The sequence below is a fragment of the Salmo trutta genome, chromosome 13, assembly GCF_901001165.1.
Source record: "Salmo trutta chromosome 13, fSalTru1.1, whole genome shotgun sequence".
In the NCBI taxonomy this organism is placed as follows: domain Eukaryota; kingdom Metazoa; phylum Chordata; class Actinopteri; order Salmoniformes; family Salmonidae; genus Salmo; species Salmo trutta.
In genome coordinates, this window is record NC_042969.1 from 14,806,594 (window position 1) to 14,827,521 (window position 20,928).

General features: G+C 45.3%; 1 protein-coding gene across 2 annotated transcripts in view; it reads left to right on the top strand.

The window, feature by feature from the left end:
* Positions 1 to 20,928, top strand: part of LOC115205276 (phospholipid-transporting ATPase IG) — a 67,387-nt gene that overhangs the window by 27,024 nt on the left and 19,435 nt on the right. For both annotated transcript variants that reach the window (XM_029771071.1, XM_029771072.1), the window contains exons 4-18: positions 7,974 to 8,054; positions 9,138 to 9,245; positions 11,562 to 11,690; positions 12,633 to 12,721; positions 13,701 to 13,751; positions 14,147 to 14,211; positions 14,330 to 14,411; positions 14,609 to 14,759; positions 17,080 to 17,277; positions 18,219 to 18,389; positions 18,811 to 19,022; positions 19,149 to 19,220; positions 19,327 to 19,400; positions 19,492 to 19,595; positions 19,877 to 20,058. In XM_029771071.1, coding sequence (XP_029626931.1) covers positions 7,974 to 8,054; positions 9,138 to 9,245; positions 11,562 to 11,690; positions 12,633 to 12,721; positions 13,701 to 13,751; positions 14,147 to 14,211; positions 14,330 to 14,411; positions 14,609 to 14,759; positions 17,080 to 17,277; positions 18,219 to 18,389; positions 18,811 to 19,022; positions 19,149 to 19,220; positions 19,327 to 19,400; positions 19,492 to 19,595; positions 19,877 to 20,058 — 1,769 coding nt within the window. The remainder of the gene's footprint in view (positions 1 to 7,973; positions 8,055 to 9,137; positions 9,246 to 11,561; positions 11,691 to 12,632; positions 12,722 to 13,700; positions 13,752 to 14,146; positions 14,212 to 14,329; positions 14,412 to 14,608; positions 14,760 to 17,079; positions 17,278 to 18,218; positions 18,390 to 18,810; positions 19,023 to 19,148; positions 19,221 to 19,326; positions 19,401 to 19,491; positions 19,596 to 19,876; positions 20,059 to 20,928) is intronic.

The following is a 20,928-nucleotide window of genomic DNA, read 5'->3' on the forward strand; positions in this document are numbered from 1 at the left end:
GGGCAGGAGATGGAGGGAGGGAGGGAGGGAGGATGAGGGGGCCATTGCCTCCCCTGCCCTGGGACCTGAGTCACTCACTCTGACACACTTCTTCCCTGTTTTTCGGTGTCAGATCTCACATCAGTTCTGTGGAGTCGTCTTCCTGACTGACGATGTCTGAGTGTTGTTTTTGGTGCAGTGTGGAGGAGGCGAGTTTGAGGAATGTGCCTGGTACTTTGTGGTTATTCGGGTGGGTTACGGTCTCGTTGTGTGATTGTGACATTACCTCCCCTTCCCTCGTACATTTTCTAGACTCCACCAAACTGTAATGAGGCTGAGGGAAAATGGCCTGCCCCACCTAGATGATGCTAGGGAGAACATTGGAGTGGTGCTCACTTAATGTATTGTACTAAGTGCATGGGTGTGGAATGTTTGTGATATAGTGCCCTCTGTAGTGGCCACTCTCTGCAGTATTGTGTTCTGAAACTAAATCATGCCTGGCGGTCGGGTGGGACTGACCGTGTACCGGTCGGGGACAATACTGTCCTCAGCACTTTCAGACGCAGCGCAGTCAGCCATTGGACAGCCAGCCTGGACTGGCTGCATCTACCCCCTCTCCCTACCGGCTTTTATCAATTTATTAGATCGAAAAACAATGTGCTCCTCCGCCCGCTCCCACCTAACATCCATCACCTATGGGGCCGAGAGGCAGCATTAGTTACAGCTGCTTTCTGCTGAATAGACCTGAATAGACTTTTACTGAGTGTAGTGAGGGTCAGGGCTTGGCCACGATAGGAGAGTGGATCGGTGGGAGATATTCAATAAAACTTCATCAGAGGGAACCGGCGGGTCCACTGAGGAGTCTTTAACACCTGGGTCCACACAGCTCCACATATTCTATTGAAGTGTTTTCTATTTCTGGCTGGGAACACCTGGAGCTGTAGAAGAGGCGAGGTTGGTTTCACTGTTTCTCTCTTCTTTGAGTCCCAGGGAGAGAAACAATGCGGAGTCTGTTTCCTGTTTTCCCTGATTCTGCATTCTGGCTGAAGGTTCAATGTGCCCCAGTCCATCTCTGCCTTTTTTATAATATATTTCTTAACTGTAATCACAGCCGTCTCAGATGCTTTAGCGCTTAGCCTGGTGGTGTGTGTACGTTAAACTCAATAAATTGACCTATTTTGCTCGATAACGATAAATAAATAAAATTGTTATGCACAGTTGCATTACATTAGCGGCAGGGCTCTAGACTGACTCCAGTGCCAAGTAAGACGTTAAATAAGTTAGCTATTTCATCAAGCGTATTCAGGGAATGCATGATAAATATTTTGATGTGCAACATATCAGTCAAAATAGGATCAAGTATGATCAGATTTATTTAGAAATGAATTTGACTGCATGTTTTGCGTGGATATTAGCCTAGCCTGTATGCTACATAATTTACAACATGAGGAAGTGGGAACTCAAAACAAGTTAGCTAGATTGTCAACTGTAATATTATATTGTTGCTAGATGGCTACAGTGCATTCGGAAAGTATGCAGACCCCTTTTCCACATTTTGTTACGTTACAGCCTTATTCTAAAATTGATTCAATCTACACACAATACCCCATAATGACAAAGTGAAGATGTGTTTTTAGAAAAGATTGCAAATGTATTAAAAATAAAAAGCACCATATTTACGTAAGTATTCAGACCCTTTGCTATGAGACTCAATTGAGCTCAGGTGCATCCTGTTTCCATTGATCAATTCAATTCATGGGCTTTATTTGCATGGGAAACGTGTTAACATTGCCAAAGCAAGTGACATAGATAATAACCAATATAAATGACCAGGACACATTAGACATTTCAAATGGCATTGTGTCTATAAACAGTGTTGTAGTGATGTGCAAATAAATATGGGTTGTATTTACAATGGTGTTTGTTCTTCACTGGTTGCCCTTGTGATCATCCTTGAGATGTTTCTACAACTTGATTGGAGTCTACCTGTGATAAATTAAATTGATTGGACATGATTTGGAAAGGCACACGCCTGTCTATATAAGGTCTCACAGTTGACAGTGCATGTCAGAGCAAAAACCAAGCCATGAGGTTGAAGGAATGGTCGGTAGAGCTCCGAGACGACAGGATTGTGTCGAGGCACAGATCTGGGGAAGGGTACCAAAAAACATCTGCAGCATTTGAAGGTCCCCAAGAACAGAGTGGCCTCCATTCTTAAATGGAAGAAGTTTGGAACCAACAAGACTCTTCCTAGAGCTAGCCGCCCGGCCAAACTGAGCAATCGGGGAGATCGGGAGGGGACCAAGAAACCCGATGGTCACTCTGACATAGATCCAGAGTATCTCTTTGGAGATGGGAGAACCTTCCAGAAGGACAACAATCTCTGCAGCACTCCACCTATCTGGCCTTTATAGTAGAGTGGCCAGACGGAAGCCACTCCTCAGTAAAAGGCACATGTAGTCTATTCACTGAAACGATCTACCTAAGCTAATGTTAGCTGGCTAGAATTTGTAACATGTCATATGTCTAGCAAATTGGTAGAATATTGTACGTTTTGCGAATTCATAACAGGTAATACGAATTGTAATTGGTAATATATCATACGAAATGGGTGATGGACATTCCCAAATGAATACAGATCGTACGAAACGTGAAATATACTAAATGGAGTCTCGGATTTACGTACATAAGGTGTCATCGTATCCCCACAGATCAAATTCATTTCAACAGTACTTGATACACCAGTGCAGCATGCTAGTGGACTAAAATGTCACTATTGTATATGATTTGTATATTAACATATCTGGGTCATTTATACTTTTTATTTTATTTTTACAATTATTTTATTGAATATTCGAAATATACAATATACTTTCAGTGAACCCGCTCAATAACTACATACCAGTCATCCAACAGATTCCCATTCAGAGCTACACACAAGCATCCAGGGTCAATGCCCTGCTCAAGGGCATGTTGACCGATCTACCACCAGGCCAAAAAACGTGAACCCGAACCCTCCAAGATCCCCCCCCCCCCCCCCCCCCCCCCCCACAGTTCCCCAATAGCTGTCTCAACCATTCAAGACCCCTCCCACAGTCCCCCCAGGATGAAAAAATTAAATAAAAAATACAATTAATTCCATTCCCCACCACCAAGAACCCCGCAATGCACCAACAACCAAGAGAATGAACTAAAGAGAAAAAAGGAAAAGACAGAAGAAAACAGCAAATAACAATGCAAAAAAAAATATACAAAAAAATGATCAATTTAAAACAAAGGACATCAAGGACAACTAAAATCATAACAGCAATGCCTACTGTATATGTTTGTGTGTATGTCTGGCACTATTACGTATGTGTTTTTGTATGTGTATATTTAAACGAGTGTGTGTGTACAAACACCTGCACGGCATCAGCCTCAGGCAAACTGGCATTAGTTGTAAAAACACTGCCTCGGTGTCAATCAAACTTTTTATTATGATTTATTTTTACTTTTACTTTTTTAAAAACTTTTTATCTTTGACCATCATTCTCTCTCTCACACAGCAACTCCACTCCCACTTGTCTCCAATTCCACATACCAACCCTCAGCCCATCTCATCTATCTCTGCTGGCCACCCACTTCGGGTTTTTATGCAACACATATCTTTCAACACATATCTTTCTGTGATGTTTAATGTACAATTTCAATCTATCTAATCGAATAGAATCCACAGATAGCGAGTTGAAGATAAATACTTTTACTTAGAGTATTAGTAATTGACTGACCCGGTCTCTCCAGATCTCCCCAACAGCATTATTTCTAGGGTCAATTTTACATCAATGCTATGCATTTTTAACCATTCCTGAACCTGTGACCAGAAACAGGCTAAGTGGGCAATACCAAAATTAATGGTCTATTCATTCGGTATCTTCACAACAAAATCTGCAGAGCTTCCATGATTTTATGCCCCAAATATTCAACATTTTGTTGGTGGCAAGAATTCTATATAATAATTTTAGCTGAAATGCATGAAGTCTTGAATCTTGCATGTTATATATCAACTCATACACCCAAATCTCTTCCCAACTATTTTGTATTCTGTATGGCACAGTTGTCAACATCCTAGTCCTCAAATGAAACTGGTATACTTTCCTATTTATGCTATTTTTATTCCTCGGCCAGTTTTGATCCTTTATATTGGGCAGACTAGTTTTCTACCACCTCCCGCTGCCACCCGCCGCCTCCATTTTTGGGGCAATGCTGTAATCAATTGGTTGTGTAATCTTGGATTGAGCAGACCTTTCCGTACAATTCTGATCACTACCATTCCCATTTACAATATCAATTAAGAACAAAATACCCTTTTCAAACATCTTTCCCATAAATACAGGTATTTTATCAACAAGCCCATTTGAGTTCAGCCATAATATTTGTTGTAATATTTGTTCTATCTTTTCAGGGGGATGAAATTTAAATTGTAGCCAGCTTTGCAATGCTTGTTTGAAAAAGAGAGACTTTGAAAAAAAGTATAATTTTCAATTAATCGAAAATGAGACATGGCAATCTGCACAGGAAAAAAAATCCATTTTTAAACAATGGATTAGCTTTTCTTAGTAATCTACTTGAGAACCATTTAGGGTTCAAATAAAACTTTTGAATGAGTGAAGCTTTTAGAGAGCTTTAGTGATTTTTATATTTAATAATCTCAACCCACCCTATTCATTATATAGATAGGCACGTTTTATTTTGTCTGGTTTAGTGTCCCAGATAAAGCATATGTTATGCTCATATGATTTGAAAAACGAATCGGGAGTAGGCAGCGCCATAAGTAAGTGCGTAAACTGAGATATGACTAAGGAGTTAATCAGGGCAATTTTTCCATAAATAGACAGGTATTTACTTCTCCATGGTTGCGGGATCTTGTCTATTTTTACAAGTTTTCTATTGAAATTCATTGTGGAGAGCTTATTTATATCTTTTGTGATATGAATACCGAGTATGTCTACTTCACTATCAGCCCATTTTATAGGTAAACTGCAGGGTAATGTAAAAGTTGTATTTTTTTAAGGATCCAATACGTAATATTGTACACTTATCATAATTAGGTTTTAGTCCAGAGAGTACAGAAAAGTTATCTAGATCTTTAATGAGACATTACAGAGATCTAGCTTGCGGACTTAATATGAAACTTGAGTCATCGGCATACATGGACACCTTTGTTTTTAAGCCTTGGATTTCTAATCCGCTAATGTTGTTATTGGATCTGATTTTAATAGCTAGCATTTCGATGGCCATAACAAATAGATATGGTGACAGCGGACACCCTTGTTTAACTCTTGACAATTCAAAACTCTCTGAGTAGTAGCCGTTATTTACTATTTTACACCTGGGGTTGCTATACATTATTTTTACCCATTTTATAAGAGAATTTTGTGAATTTTTCTCAATTTCTTCATTTATACTTTGCAAGATCTATTTCTTTGACCTGAACCAAATATAATTGTATGAGCTATGTGATGCATCTGTGTTCTGGTGTTTTTGTACCCCTCTACTAGGTAGTGAGATGGGGGCAGTCCCGTCCCAGAAAGGCAGTCCATTCTGCATGCCTTGTTGACTTTTGTGCATGTATACTGGTAACGGTCATTGCAAACTTAGCTAGCTCATCAACCAGTATTTTCTTTGTCATTTCTGCACGATGGTACTTATTAAAGCCTTGAATCTCATAGGGACGTCACTGTCACCACTGCTCATCTAGCTAGCCACTTAACCAGCAGGGTTGCATCAGTTTCTTTTAGACTATAGTTAGCTAGGTAGCGAACGCTAACTGATTATCATGTAGCAGCCTCTGCTAGCGTCCCTAGCATGCTAACATTAGCTAGCTAGCTAAAAATCAAGCAAATGGTACTGAGCTCATGACAAAATCATGTATCGACTATGTTGTGGTTGTTTTTTGCTTAGTGATATTGCAAATATCATATTTTTGGCATTTAACTCTAGATGCTTGCCATAAGATAAATCATTCTGGTTTTGTCATTAGAAAATTAGTGAAGTCCTAAATTCCTGTGAGATATTGCGAGAATTTGACAATTCAATGTACTTAGGGGGAAGCATAGGCGGCATGTCCATAACCTATCTCTGTAGTGCATTTGTGATGGAATTTTCAAAACAACTGGCCACTGGATTTATTCTGCCAGGTAGGCATAGGCTACTTTGTAGTTACCTTTTAATTTCCTTTACATCTTCCCAAAGACAGTTAGGCTACCATTAGCATCTCTAACGGCTATACAAAGTGGTACTGTGTGTGTGTAATATATATATATATATATATTCCCTACGCGCACTGCACACACATACAGGGGCATTCACAGTAATGTGAATTAATCACGATAATAAAAAAGCAAATTGTGAACCAGAAACGAACATGCCCAGGTAAAAACAATGTCACTGCTACCCTTACGACCAATTAAAAACGTGTTGCACTGCTAAGTCAAACTGTTGCAAATGCAGCTGTTTTGGTTGCAGTATCAAACTGTGGTTGTGTGTGTGTGGGCATCGATGTTAGATAATGTTACATACACCGGATAGGTTCAGTGAAAGGTGTGGTTTTACGGTGTAGCCCATAGTAGTACAGGGCCCCTGGAGCAAATTGGAGTTAAGTGCCTTGCTCAAGGGCACATTGACAGATTTTCCACCTTGTCGCCTCAGGTATTCGAAGCAGCGACCTTTCGGTTACTGGCCCAACGCTTTAACCTCTAGGCTAACTGCTGCCCTGCGTATGTGAGCGGAAGAGAGAGGCTGTGTTAGTGGGGAAGCAGCATGTTCCTCATTGTCAGTCCTCTCACAGGAAAGCAGGAGAACACGAGACAGAGGGCTCACAACATGTCTCCTGCCTCAGCGGATGCCTATCTGACAGCTTGTACAGCTCATGCTCCGAATGACAAATAAGAGCCACTGTGCGCACTGGTGTGTGTGTGCAGTTGTGTGTGTGTGTGTGTGTGCGCAGGTGTGTGTGTTCCGTAACACAGGCCACTTGCTCAGTGGGAGCCCCGGTGGTGAGAGCCTTTTGCGTGCTGCAGGATCAGGGGAGAGGGGTGAAATGTGTCTTGTGACAGCATTAAGAGGCTACACAGCACATTCTCTCTCTCACACACACACACACACAATATTACACAATCGTTGCATGTTGTTGGGGGCTGTTTTTGCTGGTAAGCTTTTGGCTCGTAGCTCCAGTCAGGCGGTGTTCCTGAGCCACTGGTTGTTTGGGATTACCTGATTGGCCCTGTGCAGGCATGCTCTTTAGGCTCATTAGTGGTTCAGGTTCCTGTACACACACACACACACACACACACACCAGATTCCTGTACAGCCTGCGGTCCAGCACTGCTCTCAGCAGCCCAGCAGGAGAGGAGAGCTTGCTCAGTGGTCTGAGACGTTGGCACCAGAACCAGGCAGGCAGCAGCCCCTGTGTGTGTGCAGATTAAATACCACAGTGGCCCTGGCCCACTTGATTAGATGTCCTGCAGGTCCAAGCTGCTTGGGTTCTCCTCCCACTCTGCCTCGGTATGAAATGTTTCATGCACCTTTGTTGGACGGAGAGATTAGGGACACACACACACACACACACACACACACACACACACACACACACACACTACAACCTGTATTGATGTGGGAGTGCTTGCTGAACCTTAACCACATTGCACCATGTAATTGAGGAATCTGTAGTAACTTGTCCAATGTTATTTTCCCATTCTGTGTATTTTCAGTTAAGAAATGGTCTTGGAAATGACTCCTGTACTGAACCACTCTCGAGACGGAGTTGTCTGCATTCACTACATTGTAGTCTAGATAGTCATTAACACAGGACTTATGACCTAGTCACAATCTACATTTAGTATATAGGCTACCATTACAATTTAGTCAAGTAGTTATTAGTAAATGAGTCATTTTATCATAAGACTTTCTGATCGGGATTGTATGGTCCGTAAAGTTTCTGGTGTTCTCTCCTACAGGTGATCGTAGACACCCCCACCAGCCCAGTCACTAGTGGCCTTCCCCTGTTCTTCGTCATCACTGTCACAGCCATCAAACAGGTAAACGGCAGCACTCCCCCCCTCCCCCCTCCCCAATAGATGTAGAATTACTAGAACCGGCATCCCCATTCCGAGGGGCCTTTCACATTCTAGTAACTCCATTTCTGTGGCTCTCCATGCGTCTCTTCACCACCTCTCTTCCAAGTGAATTTTTTTTTCCCTTTCCGTAAAAGTTTATTTTTTGGGGTGTGAAGTATTGAATCGTTGCCAATGCTTTATGGTTTTGTCATAGCCAAAGTAATGCTGGCCATGAGATGGTGATTCTTAAAGAGAAGGGGAAAGTTGTCTTGGAACATGACCAAACGGTACTACAGTCGCTCGTATAGAAACAAATGATCAGAAGAGTCTCTTTTCTGCTGACACGTGTCCAAGCTTTTAGATGTATTGTTTTAGGAATTGGCTTTTCTGGTGGCCTGCTGCTAGGGCTTTTTGAAATGCACAATGGAGGGTGGACTTCCTTCCAAAAAGATATATGGGACACACTGATAGCGGCTCGCGATGCTGCTGCATTTAGCCTGGCTTTGAAGTGGGACAGCAGGGGAGGCTCTGTAGACTGGGTTAGGTGAGCCCTGCAGTCAGTCCCTTACTAAAAGGACGTTGTCGCTCCCTCTCTCTGTCCATCCACCTACCACCCACTCTTTCCTCCTCCTGTTTCCTCCCTGCATCATCCCGAGCAGCGGTTTAAGGCACTCCATATCAGTGCGCGAGGCGTAACTACAAACCCTGGTTCGATTCCAGACTGTGTCACAACTGGCCGTGATTGGGAGTCCCATAGGGCAGCGCACAATTGGCCCAGCAGCGTTAGGTTTTGGCCGGGGTAGGCCGTCATTGTAAATAAGAATTTGTTCTTAACTGACTTGACTAGTTAAATAAAATCCCTCCCTCGAGCATCTTTCTTCCTCTTATCGCTGTTACCCTCTGGCACTGACTATCTATTGGCCCTCTCTTCATGTCCCCTTTCACTCTCGCTTACCCTCTTCCCTCCCTACATCTTCTGCTCTCTCTTCTCCCCATCTTTCTTTCTCCCTCCTTATTCCTCCCTCTCTCTCTCTCCTCCCTCTCTCTCCCCTCTAACGCTCTCAGGGCTATGAGGACTGGCTGCGGCACAAGGCAGATAATGAGGTGAATAAGTACCTGGTGACAGTGCTGGAGGACGGCCGGAGAGCATGCAAGGAGAGCGAGAAGATCAAGGTACCTTTAGCAAGCTGCGCCTCGGCCAAGTTCCCCGGAAATAAATATCCCCTTAGGGACACTGGGGTCAGGAGGGAGAGGTAGTTGGCATGTTCTTGTATGGCTCTATGGTACAGTAATCCCAAGTAGGTGATGCAGAATGGAAGAAGATACATTTCAGTCAAAACATTGAGGACACCTGCTCTTTCCGTGACACAGCTTTCACCTGGATTCACCTGTTCAGTCTAAGATCCCTTATTGATGTCACTTGTTAAATCCACTTCAATCAGCGTAGATGAAGGGGAGGAGACTGGTTAAAGAAGGCTTTTTAAGCCTTGAGACATGGATTGTGTATGTGTGCCATTCAGTGGGTGAGTGGGCAAGATACAGTTGAAGTTTACGTGCACTTAGGTTGGAGTCATTAAAACTCGTTTTTTAACCACTCCACAAATGTCTTGTTAACAAGCTATAGTTTTGGCAAGTCGGTTAGGACATCTACTTTGTGCATGACACAAGTTAGTTTTCCAACAATTGTTTACAGACAGATTATTTCACTTATAATTCACTGTATCACAATTCCAGTGGGTCAGAAGTTTACATACACTAAGGTGACTGCCTTTAATCAGCTTGGAAAATTCCAGAAAATTATGTCATGGCTTTAGAAGCTTCTGATAGGCTAATTGAAGTCAATTGGAGGTGTACCTGTGGATGTATTTCAAGGCCTACCTTCAAACTCAGTGCCTCTTTGCTTGACATCATGGGAAAATCAAAAGATATCAGCCAAGACCTCAAACAATTGTAGACCTCCAAGTCTGGTTCATCCTTGGGAGCAATTTCCAAATGCTTGAAGGAACCACGTTCATCTGTACAAACAATAGTATGCAAGTATAAACACCATGGGACCACGCAGCCGTCATACAGCTAAGGAAGGAGGCGCTTTCTGTCTCCTAGGAGATGAATGTACTTTGGTGCGATAAGTGCAAATCAATCCCAGAACAACATCAAAGGACCTCGTGAAGATGCTGGTGGAAACGGGTACCAAAGTATTTATATCCATAGTAAAATGAGTCCTATAACGACATAACCTGAAAGGCCGCTCAGTAAGGAAGAAGCCACTGCTCCAAAACTGCCATAAAAAAGCCAGACCACGGTTTGCAACTGCACATGGGGACAAAGATTGTACTTTTTGGAGAAATGTCCTCTGGTCTGATAAAACAAAAATAGAACTGTTTGACCATAATGACCATCGTTATGTTTGGAGGAAAAAGGGGGAGGCTTGCAAGCCGAAGAACACCATCCCAACTGTGAAGCACTAGGATGGCAGCATCATGTTGTGGGTGTGCTTTGCTGCAGGAGGGACTAGTGCACTTCACAAACTAGATGGCATCATGAGGAGGGCAAATGATGTGGATATATTGAAGAAACATCTCAAGACATCAGTCAGGAAGTTAAAGCTTGGTCGCAAATTGGTCTTCCAAATGGACAATGACCCCAAGCATACTTCCAAAGTTGTGGCAAAAATGGCTTAAGGACAACAAAGTCAAGGTATTAGAGTTGCCATCACAAAGCCCTGACCTCAATCCCATAGAAAATTTGTGGGCAGAACTGAAAAAGCGTGTGCAAGCAAGGAGGTCTACAAACCTGACTCAGTTACACCAGCTCTGTCTGGAGGAATGGGCCAAAATTCACCCAATTTATTGTGGGAAGCTTGTGGAAGGCTACCTGAAATGTTTGACCAAATTTAAACAATTTAAAGGCAATGCTACCAAATACTAATTGAGTGTATGTAAACTTCTGACCCACTGGGAATGTGATGAAAGAAATAAAAGCTGAAATAAATCCTTCTCTCTACTATTCTGACATTTCACATTCTTAAAATAAAGTGGTGATTCCTACTGAACCAAGACAGGGAATTTTTACGAGGACTAAATGTCAGGAATTATGAAACTGAGTTTAAATGTATTTGGCTAAGGTGTATGTAAACTTCCGACTTCAACTGTAAAAATTAAAGGGGGTGCAACTCGATATTAGGAAGGTGTTCTTAATGTTTTGTACACTGAGTGTAGCTTCACAATGCTTTTATGTTGAACTTCAATGTCCAAACTCTCTGGCCCAAATCAACCCCTAGACCTCCCTATGCACTTTTGGAGATCTGAGAAGATATGACAGGTTTAAGCAACTTTGTTACAGCTCCAACGTGCCCTCTGATAGGCTAGGATGGTGGAAGTGTCACCATTTTTCTTATACCAAACAAATCCTCTGAGATCCACAAGGGCCAAGGGACTATGGAATAGGCATGGTCCTCTGTATGGACCTGATGTATTCTGTTCCTCTAAGGTTGGGGATGTGGTTGAGGTGGTGGAGGATGAGACCTTTCCCTGTGACCTCATCCTGCTGCAGTCCAGCCGGGAGGACGAGACCTGCTTTGTCACCACGGCCAGTCTGGACGGGGAGTCCAACCATAAGGTGGAGTGCTGCTACAGTAACACTGCGTGCGTGTGTGTGTGTGCCTGCGTGTGTGTGTGCCTGCGTGTGTGTGTGCCTGCGTGTGTGTGTGCCTGCGTGTGTGTGTGCCTGCGTGTGTGTGTGCCTGCGTGTGTGTGTGCCTGCGTGTGTGTGTGCCTGCGTGTGTGTGTGCCTGCGTGTGTGTGTGCCTGCGTGTGTGTGTGCCTGCGTGTGTGTGTGCCTGCGTGTGTGTGTGCCTGCGTGTGTGTGTGTGCCTGCGTGTGTGTGTGTGCCTGCGTGTGTGTGTGTGCCTGCGTGTGTGTGTGTGCCTGCGTGTGTGTGTGTGCCTGCGTGTGTGTGTGTGCCTGCGTGTGTGTGTGTGCCTGCGTGTGTGTGTGTGCCTGCGTGTGTGTGTGTGCCTGCGTGTGTGTGGTGTGCCTGCGTGGGTGTGTGTGTGCCTGCGTGTGTGTGTGCCTGCGTGTGTGTGTGCCTGCGTGCCTGTGTGTGTGTGCCTGCGTGTGTGTGTGTGCGTGCCTGCGTGTGTGTGTGTGCGTGCCTGCGTGTGTGTGTGTGCGTGCCTGCGTGTGTGTGTGTGCGTGCCTGCGTGTGTGCGTGCCTGCGTGTGTGTGTGTGCGTGCCTGCGTGTGTGTGCGTGCGTGCCTGCGTGTGTGTGTGCCTGCGTGTGTGTGTGTGCGTGCCTGCGTGTGTGTGTGTGTGTGCCTGCGTGTGTGTGTGTGTGTGCCTGCGTGTGTGCCTGCGTGTGCGTGTGTGTGCCTGCGTGTGTGTGCCTGCGTGTGTGTGCCTGCGTGTGCGTGCCTGCGTGTGTGTGTGTGTGTGCCTGCGTGTGTGTGTGTGTGTGTGTGCCTGCATGTGTCCCTGTCTGCCATTATGGGGAGGGTTTTTAGAGAGCTGCAGTGATGACCTGAAATATTTGGCACTCACTCTCTTCTGGATCTGTCTCAGACACACTACACAGTGCCAGACACGGAGAGGAACCTGGAGTCTCTCAGCGCCACCATCGAGTGCGAGCAGCCGCAGCCTGACCTCTACAAGTAGGCTATGAATCCTTGCACGTTTCTTCCCCCCCGTCCATACAAAAAAAAGTTACAACAGATCGTAGACCGATCGTTTGTGAATCTGCTCCCTGGACCGTTAAAGCACACTGGTTTTACTTTAGGCTTTTGCAGTTTAATCAACTGTCAATTAGGATGCCATTTTGATAGCTGCAGTGTCATTACGTTGAGTGTTGGCAGGGTATACGCTAGATCTATCTCTCTGACATATTGTTATGAGAGATGTTAGACTGTTAGTAAACCTGATTTGTGGATGTGACTGGCCAGGAATTGAAGGGAAAGTTCAGTTAGATTTGGCCCAAGCTGAGGAACGGACCCAGTTGTTTGCACAGCTGCATCCTCTCCGTAGACCTAGTGGTTTGGCGCCACCTATGGCCGAGGAGCTGCCATTACAGGACAGTTGGGCGCCAGACATCAATGACGTTTCAGAAGTCCTAAGGAACTGAAGACGCCAGATGCTGCTCCTTTTCACAATCAATAAAACAGAGTGGTGGTGCCAGCGTGCCGTCGGACAAACCACCAGTCATTAGCTCGCTCTTAATTGGTGCAGTCCGTGCAAAGTCCGGGTAGTCAGCATATGGGGTTGTGATTAGTCTGACGTCTGACTAGTTCCTGTGCTTCCTGGTGGTATTCGTCATCAGTGTGTGTTTCTAATATCAAAGTATTTATCTAGCCTATTCCACAGTTAATTCAATTCAGGTCCATCGTGAGATGAACATCACAGGAGGTTGGTGGCACCTTAATTGGGGAGGACGGGCTCGTGGTAATGGCTGGAGCGGAATCTGTGGAATGGTATCAAAGGCATGGTTTCCATGGTTTCCAGGTAGTTTGGTGCCATTCCATTTGCTCCGTTCCAGACATTATTATGAGCCGCCTCCTCTCAACAGCCTCCTGTGCTGTACATGCATGTTACTGCTATTGGGTGGGGCAGTGCACTCATGCGTGTCTGTGTCTGTAGATTTGTGGGCCGTATGCACATCTACAGGAACAACCAGGAACCCGCTGTGAGGTAAGTGCTCACCACTCCCCCTATTTGTTCCTCTCAGCCCCCCCCCCCCCCGTACATCAGTCTAAAAAAAAAAAAAACTAAAAACAGTCTCTTAAGCACTCTGTCTTTTCCTTCTGCATTACCATCAAATCATTATTTAATTGATCCATAACGCCAAACGAGCATTAAAGTAAAGCTGAACCTGGCATAGACTCAAGGCAGCGCTTTGAAAGCGCTCTCGGAAGCATTTGTCACCGGGCTGCTTTGTAATGGTCTTTATAAAAAATGTTTTGTGTCCTGTCCGTTAAAGAGTAGTAGTCATTTTAGGGAGTGCTAGTGTGCCACTGTAAGAGAACGCTGCTGTCTTGGTGTTTTAGGTTTGTGACAGTATTTTCTCAATGTGTGGTGTTCTTCAGGTCTTTGGGTCCAGAGAATCTCCTCCTGAAAGGTGCTACCTTGAAGAATACTCAGAAGATATATGGTGAGTTACAGGACATTGTTTAATGCAATTGAGGGTTTGAATGACCCTCGGTGCTGGTGTCAGCGTGAGACTATCCTGACCTCTCTCTCTCGCTGTCTGTCTCTCTCTCTCGCTGTAGGTGTGGCAGTTTACTCAGGCATGGAGACCAAGATGGCTCTGAACTACCAGGGGAAGTCCCAGAAGCGCTCTGCGGTGGAGAAGTAAGGATGGTCAAAGAGAATTGCCCAAAAGGAGAAGCAGATCATTGAAGGAGGGGATCAATGATCAGTTGTATGATGCTGGGGTTCAAGTCCATTCACATTGATATCAGGGGGATATTGAGATAGATATATAGTAACTATTTCTCAGTGGATGTATATTCTCAGTGTTGCTAATGGAAGATTGGTTATTATTTCAGGTCTATCAATGCCTTCCTGCTGGTGTACCTGTGCATCCTGGTGAGCAAGGCCCTGGTGTGCACCACGCTCAAGTATGTGTGGCAGAGCCGACCAGGCCAGGACGAGCCCTGGTACAACCAGAAGACGCAAAAGGAGAAAGATACCAACCTGGTGAGGCCTTCTCTCTGCTAGTAAGACTTTATTCAGACACTCAAATACAGTTTAGCAGCTTGTAACGCACGCTCAAATACAGTTTAGCAGCTTGTAACGCACGCTCAAATACAGTTTAGCAGCTTGTAACGCACGCTCAAATACAGTTTAGCAGCTTGTAACGCACGCTCAAATACAGTTCAGCAGCTTGTAACGCACGCTCAAATACAGTTTAGCAGCTTGTAACGCACGCTCAAATACAGTTTAGCAGCTTGTAACGCACGCTCAAATACAGTTTAGCAGCTTGTAACGCACGCTCAAATACAGTTTAGCAGCTTGTAACGCACGCTCAAATACAGTTTAGCAGCTTGTAACGCACGCTCAAATACAGTTCAGCAGCTTGTAACGCACGCTCAAATACAGTTCAGCAGCTTGTAACGCACGCTCAAATACAGTTTAGCAGCTTGTAACGCACGCTCAAATACAGTTTAGCAGCTTGTAACGCACGCTCAAATACAGTTTAGCAGCTTGTAACGCACGCTCAAATACAGTTTAGCAGCTTGTAACGCACGCTCAAATACAGTTTAGCAGCTTGTAACGCACGCTCAAATACAGTTTAGCAGCTTGTAACGCACGCTCAAATACAGTTTAGCAGCTTGTAACGCACGCTCAAATACAGTTTAGCAGCTTGTAACGCACGCTCAAATACAGTGCATGAGGGCACTTCTGTGTGATCACGCTTTCCGTAGCCGATGTGAGCGAGACCTTTAAACAGGTCAACATTCACAAGGCCTCGGGGCCAGACGGAATACCAGGATGTGTACTCCGAGCATGCGCTGAACGACTAGCAAGTGTCTTCACTGACATTTTCAAGCTGTCCCTGTCCGAGGTCTGTAATACCAACATGTTTCAAGCAGACCAGCATAGTCCCTGTGCCCAAGAATACCAAGGTAACCTGCCTAAATGACTACCGACCCGTAGCACTCACGTCTGTAGCCATGAAGTGCTTTGAAAGGCTGGTCATGGCTCACATCAACACCATCCTAGACCCACTCCAATTCGTATACCGCCCCAACGGATCCACAGATGATGTGGACGCACGCACTGTGGCCCCTCGGGTGCGTGCTTAGTACTCTCCTGTACTCCGTTCACCCACGACTGCGTGGCCAAGCACGACTCCATTAAGTTTGCTGACCACAAAAGTGGTAGGCCTGATCACCGACAATGAGATGGCCTATAGGGAGGTCAGAGACGGGGCAGTGGGGTGCCAGGATAACAACCTGTCCCTCAACGTGAGCAAGACAAAGGAGCTGATCGTGGACTACAGGAAAAGGAGGGCCGAACACTCCCCCGTTCACATCGACGGGGCTGCAGTGAAGCGGGTTGAACATTTCAAGTTCCTTGGTGTCCACATCACCAGCAAACTGTCGCGGTCCAAACACTCCAAGACAGTCGTGCAGGGGGCACGACAACACCTTTTCCCCTTCAGGAGACTGTAAAGATTTTGCATGGGTCCCCAGATCCTCTAAAGGTTCTACAGCTGCACCATCGAGAGCTTCTTGACCAGTTGCATCACCGCCTGGTATGGCAACTGCTCGGCATCTGACCGTAAGGCGCTTCAGAGGGTAGTGAGTACGGCCCAGTACATCACTGAGGCCAAGCTGCCATCCAGGACCTATATACTAGGCGGTGTCAGAGGAAGGCCCAAAGAATTGTCAGACTCCAGTCACCCAAGTCATAGACTGTTCTCTCTGCTACCGCACGGCAAGCAGTACCGGAGTGCCAAGTCTCGGTCCAAAAGGCTCCTTAACAGCTTCTACCCCCAAGCCATAAGACTACTGAACAATTATTCAAATGACCAAACAGGCAATTTACATTGCGCCCCCTCCCCCCCCCCCATTATTTTACACTGCTGCTACTCGCTGTTTATTATCTATACATAGTCACTTTACCCCTACCTACATGTACAAATTACCTTAATTAAACTGTACCCCTGCACATTGACTCGGTAGCGGTACCCCCTGTATATAGCCTTGTTATTGTTATTTTGTTACTTTTTATTTAATTTTTTACTTTAGTAAATATTCTCTTAACTCTAGTTATTGAACTGCATTGTTGGTTAAGGGCTTGTTAGTAAGCATTTCACGGTAAAGTCTACAACTGTTGTATTTGGCACGTGACAAATAAAATTTGATTTCAACTTAAAGCCTAGTTCATTGACCAAGAGTCACAGTAGACCAATGGCATTTAGCATTAACATTATGAGCCTGTTTTTTTCTCAGTCGGTGGAAGTGTGTTTTAACCCTAGGTTCCCTGTGTTCCCTCCTCTCTCTCCCCCCAGTACCTGAAGATGTTTACTGACTTCCTGTCGTTCATGGTTCTGTTCAACTTCATCATCCCCGTGTCCATGTACGTGACAGTAGAGATGCAGAAGTTCCTGGGCTCCTTCTTCATCTCCTGGGACAAGGACTTCTTTGACCCTGAGATCCAGGAAGGGGCTCTGGTCAACACCTCCGACCTCAACGAGGAGCTGGGACAGGTCAGGGGTTAATGATATGAAGCCTGTGTTGATAAGACGATAACCACTTCCCTGAAGGAGCTGTCTCTGGTCATGGTTACCCTAGTTTACATGCCAGACTCCCACTGAAGTGTTGCTTACATTTGGCCAGATATCCACCCTGTATGAATACTTTGAAAAGGCATCCTATGTAATGTACTTCTCAGTTACCCAGTCATGTTAGATCAGTGATTACCTCAAGGGGAAGAGGTACAAACAAGGCCGTAGGTGTTGATGGGCTACGTTTAAGCAGGCAGCACAATTCTGATCTTTTGCCCAATTATTGGCAAGAAAATATAATCAGATTGGTTAAAAGACCAATTAATCGGGTGAAAACATCTGGTCTTTTAACCAATCTGATTATATTTTCTTGCCAATAATTGGGCAAAAGATCAGAATTGTGCTGCCTGTGTAAACGCAGCTATAACGGTCCAGGGCTTCTTTGCGCTTAGCCTCCGTCTTTGGTGGAGTGAGATGACCCTAAACCCAAATGAACAACACCTCAAATTTCACACTATGAAATGGTCTGACTGCCTTCCCGATGTTTTTTACTGAACCGCCAAACAGTGGCGTCGTAGATCAGTCCCGTTCGGCTTGCCAGATGATTACTTCAATTAAAGGTGGTGATTGGTTAAACTAGATTTATGCGGTGTAACTCTGTCAGGGATTAATTGCCCATTGTTATTGTTCGCAGCCATTAATTGCAGCAAGTGTTTTTACGACCCTGGAAGAGTCTCATGCTTGATTCTCTCTGTAGGGCCGGACCCGAGTCGTACTGTGCTGGCTCAGATGTCTTCTATTCCAGCATTGTTCCAGCGACTATGGTAGATGCCTCTCCAGGCCAGCCCTGTAGGTCATGGCTCGGTTCAGTAGTGTGAGACGTGTATTAGTCTGACCCTGCGGTTTCACCTTGTCTCCTCTAGGTGGAGTACGTGTTCACGGACAAGACAGGCACGCTGACCCAGAACAACATGGAGTTCATCGAGTGCTGCATCGACGGTTTCCAGTACAAGTACGCCGACTCAGGCAGCGAGCTGGACGGCTTCTGTGTCACAGATGGACCCGTGAGCATGCTGCAGCAGAAGGCTGGCAGGGTGGGTGACTGTCACCAACTGGTTGTCTGCACCCTCAGTTATTCCAGTCAGGCAGGCCAACATATATGGGTATCAGATGGCCCAGTGTGCTGGTGGAACCACGGAGGTCATGCCCTGTGTACTCTGGCCTGATAACACGTTGTGGGTGCTACCCAACCTGTGCCAGAACCAGTGATTTAATGGGTCCAGCAGTTTGTGCTGTCTGTTGTCTGCTACCTGTGTTATTGAATCCCATAGAGATGGATGTTGTTAGGTAGTGTTAGCTGTTACTAGGTCATTTCAAAGTAAATTCCAGTGGTGTATTTATTGAAAAACGTTTAAACCGTTTTGCATCGGCGAAAAGTTAAGGGAGGTCCATCCCTGTTTCAGCCTGTTACCCCTGGTAAATAGCGCAGTGTAAAATAAGTGTGTGTTTTTTCAGGAGAAGGAGGAGCTGTTCCTGCGGGCTCTGTGTCTGTGCCACACGGTGCAGGTGAAGGAGGCTACGGGTCAGGGGGATGGAGTAGCAGACGGTGTAGAAGACCAGGTGGATGGCGTCATGGGGCTGGACGGAGAGACGGTCCACCCTGCAGACATCAGGGGCTTCATTGCCTCTTCACCCGACGAGGTGGCACTGGTCAAGGGAGCCATGAAGTAAGGGGCAGGGCCCGAGCAATCAAATCAACTTTTATTAATTAATCAATCCATCAAACCCAATCAACCTTTGTAAGGGGGCTTGGTTTGTTGAATCACAACTGCTCACTTTGTCGCCATCTACAGGTATGGTTTCAAATTCCTTGGTACGGAGAGCAAGAACATGCGAGTGATGAACAGAAACAACGATGTTGAAACGTAAGTCATCGTACAACAAGTTGTTAAAGACGTGATTTTTAGTCTTTTTTTTTGTCATATAGAAAGTTGTAATTTGTTGGCTTCACGTTGGCCTCTGAACTTGCAGGTACGAACTGCTTCACGTGTTGAACTTTGACCCGGTGCGAAGGCGTATGAGTGTGTTAGTCCGAACCAAATCAGGTAAGGCTGCAATTACCTCCCACGTCACTGCCTTGTCCCTGCTCTGTGTTGACTCCTGTCACTAACCTGCCTGGCTGTGTTGGTTGCTCAGGGGACATCATGCTGTTCTGTAAGGGGGCCGACTCCTCCATCTTCCCTCGTGTCAGGCAGGACGAGGTGGACAGGATACGCATGCATGTGGAACGCAACGCTACGGTGGGTCACAGCAACCCCATCTGTTTCACTAACTTGTGTTCATACAGTCTGCATGTCTGCGCGCTTCTGTCTCACGGTGCCCAGGGAGGCTGCCATTTTGTTTTGTGTTCATTTAAGGTTCATGTTCACGTTTATTTGCAATAGGCACATTGGAAATGTAGTGTTCTCACATTCAGAAACCACATTATAAACGGTGAGTGTGGTGTGTGTGTGTGTGTGTGTGTGTGTGTGTGTGTGTGTGTGTGTGTTAACGTACTATGTGTGTTTGTGCTACGTGTCAGGAGGGCTACCGGACGCTGTGTGTGGCCTACAAGCTGCTGAGCAGTGAGGAGTATGACCAGGCAGACACGGGGCTGAGGGAAGCCAAGCTGGCCCTGCAGGACCGAGAGGAGAAACTCATGGCTGTGTACAACCAGGTGGAGACCGGGATGAGCCTGATCGGAGCTACCGCCGTGGAGGACAGGTGGGCGGACACGGTCACCTCACGGTTAACTCATTCTGCGTCCCAAATGGCACCCTATTACCCATATAGTGCACTAACCCCAAGGGCTCTGGTCTAAAGTAGTGCACTGAGTAGGAGGCCTATTGGGGCCACAGCCTTTAGAAGTGAAGCCATCATGTGTTGAGGTTAAACCCTGTGTGTGCGGTGAGAGTTGTATATTTTTCCTACAATATGAGCTGTCGTACAGGTGCACGCGCCCACCCGATAGAGCGCATCACACTGAAACAAATGATTGGTTGAAGAAAGACTCTTTACATTGAAGAGATACAATAAAGTCAAGAATCCTGAGACCAAAGAGAATGTTGGATTGAGTAGCGCATTCCGTTTGCCAGCAATACTTTGACATAAGTTGAGTGTTTGTTGCGCACGCCAGTTACTAAAACAATGGAACTTGTTAACGTTTCTACCGTGTATTAAGCTGCCCGTTTAAAAGTACACGCTCTAGCCATTTGAAATAGATAATTAGACTAACGATGGACATATTGCTAGAGTATAATCATATCATGTAACCTACCTCTGTCTGAAGCGCCGCGCTGTTTCCTGGTTGAAGTGCCGGTGTGCATTACCCATGAGGCAAATTAGTCCACATGTCATAGAGGAACAATTTATTGGTTGACGGGAATAACCAAAGTGATTAATTATCGCGGAGGTGAATTATTTCATGAATGTTTATTGTGACTTTTAAGGTAGAAGTTATGGCACAAGTTATTGAAGTGTGTGTTTTTTATGTAAAACTGTTTAGGATAAAGACTACTGTTCAAAAGTTTGGGGTCACTTAGAAATGTCCGTGTTTTTGAAAGAAAAGCAATTTTTTTTGGTCCATTAAAATAA